General features: G+C 58.4%; 1 protein-coding gene across 1 annotated transcript; it reads right to left on the reverse strand.

Annotated features, from left to right (window-relative positions):
* Positions 1-3937: 3937 nt before the first annotated feature.
* On the reverse strand, positions 3938-5332 carry CITED4 (Cbp/p300 interacting transactivator with ED-rich tail 4). Its single transcript, XM_045799477.2, has one exon. It carries the CDS (start codon positions 5041-5043, stop codon positions 4489-4491), a length of 555 nt encoding a protein of 184 aa, XP_045655433.1. The 5' UTR covers positions 5044-5332; the 3' UTR covers positions 3938-4488.
* Positions 5333-6492: the final 1160 nt, after the last annotated feature.

Consider the following 6492-nt stretch of genomic DNA (forward strand, 5'->3'; position numbering starts at 1 on the left):
TCCCCCCGCTCCTCCCCCTCCAGGTAGACCCTTTCATCACCACCAGCTCTCAGGACTTCCCAGGCCCTGAGCTGCTTAGCAGCCCCTGCCTGGAACCCCTGGCATGTGACTCTATGTTGTGCCCTCCGGGCTGGCCCGCAGCTCAAGTGCCGGCGTGTGCCGGCGGGTCTCTCTCCAGAGCAGCTGCCTGGGGTAGAATGTGTGGCTGTTCACCCCCAGCTCACCCCAACCAAGCAGCACTGCACTATTTGCAATGTGCTCGCAGAAACCCAGTCCCTTCCCAAGGGGATTATCCTCCCCATTGTACAGAAACTGAGGCTCGAAGAGGCTCAGTGACTTCCGTATCCCACGGCCACAAAGTGGCAGAACCGGGTCTCTGGGATTCTGCTCTTGCTCCACGCAGGCTCAGGTCCTTGGCCAGCTCCAGACTGGGGGAGGGGGAGAATACCAGAGTGGGCATGCTCGCCCCGGCACTTACTGGGGTGTGACCTGGAGGAGCAATTCACTGTCTGAGCCCCAATTCCCTGACCTCTGAAATGGGGGTAAAAGTACCCAGGAGTGCTACTTACGGGGTTGGGTGACAGTTAACGGAGAGGCTGGAAAAGAAAGAGCACCTACTGGGTGCCATTAGGTCCCATCATGCCTGCACACAGTAGGCACTCAGCAAGCTGGGACTCGGTAATCCTGACCCAGCACGGCCAACAGCGGGATGGCTTAAAGAGTTAGGCAAGGATGGATGAAGGAATTCAAGAGGATTATTTTGTAATCAGCTGAACGCCTAAGCTGCCTGGGAAAAACTAGGATCAGACTGTTCATTTAATTTATTCAACAAATGACTGTGGAACACTTAGGTGAGCTGGCATGGTGATGACGATGGTGACAATGGCTCTCATTTATTTCTACCACGTACCAGGTACTGACGCAGAGTCTCATCACATCAACCCTGTAAGGTTGATGTTCTCTATGAAGATTTTTTTCCCCCTCTAATAGGGAAGGTACTCATCAGGACTGGGACGACGGAGAGGCCAACGAGACACCCAGAGCACAAATTTAAGGGGGCTCTTGCTCTTATGACTCTTACGATGCTGGGCTCACCTCATCCCTCCCTGTGGTTGTGGTGGACGCTGTGCCCCCCAGACCCCCTTCCATGAATTGTCCTGGCTGGTGCGGGTGCTGCCGGCAGACAGCTGTCCCCTAGCAGCTCCCTGACGGATTGCTCGGGGGCTGAGAGCTGCCTTGCCCACTGGCTGCCGCTGCCGAGCCCCCACGGGGCTGCCCAAGGCTCTTGTTGGGTGTGTTTTGTAGCTTTTGCTACTCCCATCTGCTCCAGCCCTTCCGGTCCACAGCTGCTGACCCTTACGGCACCCCCTAATCAACTCCTTGCAAGCTGAACAGCATCAGATTCTGCTTCCTGGGGGGGCCCCACCTGCAACAGGGTTACTGCTGGAGTAACCCCTCTCTAGCTGGTTAAAACAGTCTTTCTAAAGACTTGAATATAAAGGTCTCCCTGAAAAGCCTGGGCTCGGGGAGGGTAAGCTAGAAACTACACTGTTGTAAACAACTCATGTGAATTGACTTATTTCATCTCCACGGCAGCTCTGTAAGGAGGTACTGTTAGCATTTCCATGTTGTACATGATTCAAGAGAAGTCTTGGGGAAGAAAACCAAAATCCAGTCATCATTGAAAAGATCATTCAAAATCATGGATTTCAGCCTGGGGAAACTTCGACCTGAAAAGAAAGGAAAAAAGATGGAAAAATGTCTTGTCTGTGCCACAACTTGAGGGAGCCTGACTCTCAACCCCAAAGACCCAGGCCCAGTATGGGAGTGAAGTCCACGGGCCCGAGGGCAGCAGGTTGCTTTGGGAAGTAGCCCCGGGGAAGAGGTGAGAGGTACACACGGGTTGCACAGGAAGGTGCTGTGATCCCTGTAGGAGAACCAAGACTCCGAACGTAAGGTGACTTGCGTGAGGTCAGGCAGCTAGGAAGAGCTGCTTCGGGAACTGGATCCCGAGGCTGTCAGAGCACAGGCCTCTACGTGCTGCCAAGAAGGACACTCCATCCTCCAAAGAATCCTCCAAAGGGTATCAGGGATTCGGGGATCCGGGTAACGGACTGCCCCAGCCTTACCGTCTATTCGGTCCACCTGTCTGCTGTCCCAGCTTGTCAGGAGCTCCGCTGGGAAGGATTGGGGGCAGGAGATAGCTCAGCAGCTGGACTCCTCCTACACCCCTCCCTCCACCCTGCCTTAACGCTACAGAGAAGCAGGTGTTGGGTGTTCATTGTAACCCCTCCCGCATGGAGAGCACGTTGGCGCTAACCAGCTGCTAGTTAACCCGTTCCTGAGTTTGCTCCTCACTTATTGTGCGAGGCTCACTGCCTCAGCAGGGCAGGGATATTAGCTCCATTTTACTCGTGGGAAAACTGAGGCTCACAGAGAAGGGAATCTGGACAGTGTCCAGACGAGGGCCAGACCCTCCCATCCCACTCCAGCCCCCTGGTTTTTATCTCTGGGTTTTGGGCAAAGCTGGGGCAAACCTTGGCTGTTCTGAGACCATAGCTCAGGGCAGTCCCTTTTCAGAAGCCTATCTGTCCTTCCTCCCCATCCTGTCCTAGAAAGCCCCATTATCTCAGGGGAGACCTTTATTCATTTGCCAAACACGTCCTGTCACCCACTCCATGCCTGTCTTGGTGGCTCCAGAGCTGACGCTGACACAGTGTACCGTGAGTGATCTCACAGGCTGGAGGGAAGGGTCCTGTTAACAAGCTTGGCATTAGCGTGCAGTCCAGCCAGTGTTCCTCTCTAGAGTTTCTGGAATTCATTCTCTCCTCTCCAGCCCCACTGCCCTGATCTAGCTGGTCCTCAGCACCTCTGACCTGGCCTCCTCTCTGCCTTCAGAACTTCCATCCTGGCCTCCCACACCCCTGAAACACCTAGGGATCTTTCCAGAGTCTTTCCGGAGAGTCAGCACCAGAGGGTGGGCCAGGAGCTCACACTGGTGATCATGACTGCGGACAAGTCCTGCCAGGCCAGGAAAAGCTCTACATCTCTCCTCTGCAGAATGGGGACCCCGTGCCCTTGCGCATGCCCTGTAGTTGTAGGCTTCCTGCCTTTGAACGGGCTCTTCACTTCTATGCCACCTTCTCCAAGTCCTAAAGATGGACTCATCCTTCTAGACTCTGTTCACGTCAAATGTCGCTGCCTCCCGGAAGCCTGAACGGACACACCTCCAAGCAGCTGAAACAACGCCTTCCTCTCAGGTCATGTACCTGGCCGTCCTGTTTTCTAGTCCTCGTCACTCTGTATTGTACCAAGGGGAGCTGATTGCCGGGTCACCCCCTTACTTCCACCTGGCGTGTGACTCCAGGAGGGCACTGACCAGGCTGGTACAAGGCCTGGAATAAAGCCAGCACCAGTCTGTGGATAAGCATCGCTACCATTTACTGAGGCTGCCTAGGGTGTCTGAGGTGCTAAAGGCCTCACGTAAGACCTGAGATGGGGACCATATCTCTTCAGGAAATAGTCTCAGAAATCTGAATGGATGGTGTCTTGGCCACGGAGGAGAGCCACGATTCAACGCCAGAAGTGTCTGAATCCTCAGGTACCACCCAGTTTCCCTCTGGCCTCCGTGCTGGCCCGAGCAAACAGGTGAGGACAGCACCACCAAGCTCTCCCACCCCTCCCAGGAGCTGAGAAGTCCAACATAGGTGCCTTTTAGGTTACACTCCACCGCCAGGCAGCCTCTGCCTTCCAGATTATGTTGTAACAGTTGCACAACTCAGGATATTTTTTTGAAAGAAACTGTCAGTTTCCTCTCCTGGGCACTGCTAGGGGCTGTGGCTTCCATCCCACCAGGGTCCCCAACGGCCTGGGGACTCTAGAAACCAAATATAGGGCAGGGTTGTTGGAGTGGTAAAGAAATGAAAACGCAAGACTGTAAAGTGACCCAGTTTTATTTTGGTTTTGGAGGCCAGATGGGGCATTGCTCCACTGTACAGGGACTAGGGCTGTATCATCTTCCCCTCCCCAAGGCGGGCGCCCAGTCACCTCAGGGCCCAGGCAGCGGGGTGGAGACCTGGTGGATGGGAGGCTCCATGGACCCAGTGACCACAGCGGGTTGCACAAGGAGAGAAGCGGTATCAGGCAGCAGCCTGCAATGGCTCAGATTGGGGGGCGGGGTAGGGGGGAATCCGAGAGGACAGAGAATCCAAGAACCGGGAGTCCGAAAGGGGGGTCCAGTCCCCTTCCCTTTACCGCTGAGGCTCCGGGTCAGAGAGGTGGAGCTAAACTGTCATCCTGCAGGAGGCAGGGCCTGGAGGGAGGCCAGGCGTCCCAGCCGGCGGGCGTCGGGCTCGCGCTCGGAGTACTAACCCGCTGCCTCCACCCTCACGGAGGGTGCGCGCGGGGCCCGGGCGCTTGGTGCGGACTCCGGCGGGCAGTCAGACCCCCTTCTCCTCTCGGGCACGCCAGGCAGGCGCCCGGCCGCACTCAGCAGCTCACCGAGCCGGCGGGCGGCGCCGACCCCAAGTCCGAGAAGCAGTCGAACTCGCTCTGGCCCAGGAAGAGCTCGGGCAGCTCGCGCACGCGGTGCAGCCCGAGCTCGAGCTCCAGCGACGTCAGCGCCTCCTCGTCGATGAGTTCGGCGTCCATGCAGCCCAGGGCGTGCGCGGCCGGCGGCGGGGCCGGAGCGCCGGGCGCCGGCTGCAGGCACGGGGGCCCTCCCGGGACGCCGGGGGGCGCGGTCGCGCGGCCCGGGTACAGCGTCGCCACCGGCTGCAAGTGCGCGCCGCCGGCGGCCGGCGGTGGCACGGCCGGAAAGGGCTGGAAGGCGGGCGGCGGCCCGAAGGCCCCGTACGCCAGGGCCCCGGGTGGGGGCGGCGGCGGCGGGCCCAGCGGAGTCCCCCGCGGCCGCAAGCCGCTGTCCAGGCCCGGGCCCGCGTACGGCTGCAGCGTCCGGAGCGCGTGGGGGCCGTGGGAGGGCGCGGCGGGCGGCGGCCTCTGCACCAGGCGGTAGCCCTCGGCGAGCATCAGGTGGTCGGCCATGACGGCGGGCCGGATGCCTGCGGGCGCGGCGGGCGGGGGGTCAGCGCGGGCGTCCCCGGGTCCGGGCCAGCTCCTTCCTCCGCGGCGAGGGATCCGCGTCCCGTGCCCTCCCCACAGCCCAGTCAGGCAAAGGAAAACGGAACCCGACTCGTGCTACTGCCCAGCCCAGGGCGCCCCGAACTCCGAGCTCCCGAGCGCCCCGTGGTCGCAGCTCCCTGCAGCCGGCACACCGCTTCAGGCTCCGAGACCTCCGCGCCGCGCCCCCGGCTTCAGCGCCCTCTTATAGGGGAGGCGGGGCTTCCCCGCCCCCGGGCGCTCATTGGCTGGGTGGGACGCTCCTGGGCGGGCCTTGCCGCTCCTCCAGGTTTCCGCCCCGCCCCTCCCGGAGCTCCGCCCTTTGGACCCCAGGCCGCGCCGCGGGCTAAGAGAGCTGCCCTGGGGTGTTTGGCACTTTTCAAGGGATTTGGGCTGACTGTCCCTGACTCAGCCTGGGACTGGCTGGAGCCAAGCTCGAACTGACCGGAAAGTGGGTTGGGAGGGGCCAGAGGTTTAGGTCCCCAGAGCTGCAGGATCACAAACCCAACCTCTTAATTTTCCGGATAGAAACCGAAGCTCAGTGGTGGAAGGGGTTTCCTGGAAATACACACCAAAGCTGTAACAGAAGCGAGACTGGAACATAGGCTTTGCGATTGCCACCTCTACACAGGGCAAGGGCACCCACGGCACAAGGTCCCACGGAAAGTCAGCTGCTCGGCGGCCCCATAACCCCAGGGGAACCAGTTGCTCCTCCACCCGCTCCCACTTACTTGTCGGCGGAAGCATGTACTGAGTTGTTATTAAAGTAATTTATGGGCATGTCTCCTGAAGGACTTGTTCATCTTCATGTCCTCAGCACTTGGCTCAGAGCCTGGCCCAGAATAGGCTGTTACCGGAGGTTTGGTGAATGAAGAAATGATCAAATGAACTGAAACTCCTTCACCTGAGTGAGCTTCAGTTCCTTCATCTGTAGAATGGGGGCAAAAGCAGCACTGACCCTGCTGGGTTCTTGTGAGGGTTAAATGAAACAAGACGTGTTCAGTTGATGTGGGGAAAAAGGCAGAAGGAAATATAGATAAAATTAAATCTCCTTATAACCCCTGCCCATTGACAACTACTTGAGATAGGCAGATTAGAATATCCAGGATCCTGTGAGTCTTCTTTAGCGTAGGCAAGTCCTTTGGAACTTCCCTTATTTTTGCTTCTCCCAACCCCAAGGTATAAAATCGCTGCCCCTCACACTCCAGGAGCAGCAGGGAGCAGCAGGACCGGCGGCAGCTCTTTCTGTCCACGGGTCCTGTCCCTGGGCTTTAATAAAACCACCATTTTGCACCCTAAACATCTCAAGAATTCTTTCTTGGCCTTTGGCTATGGACCTACCAACCTCGCCAGCACACCAACATTCAAAGAACT

The sequence above is a fragment of the Ursus americanus genome, chromosome 12 (assembly GCF_024610735.1).
Source record: "Ursus americanus isolate L20-20 chromosome 12, mUrsAme1.1.p, whole genome shotgun sequence".
In the NCBI taxonomy this organism is placed as follows: Eukaryota; Metazoa; Chordata; class Mammalia; order Carnivora; family Ursidae; genus Ursus; species Ursus americanus.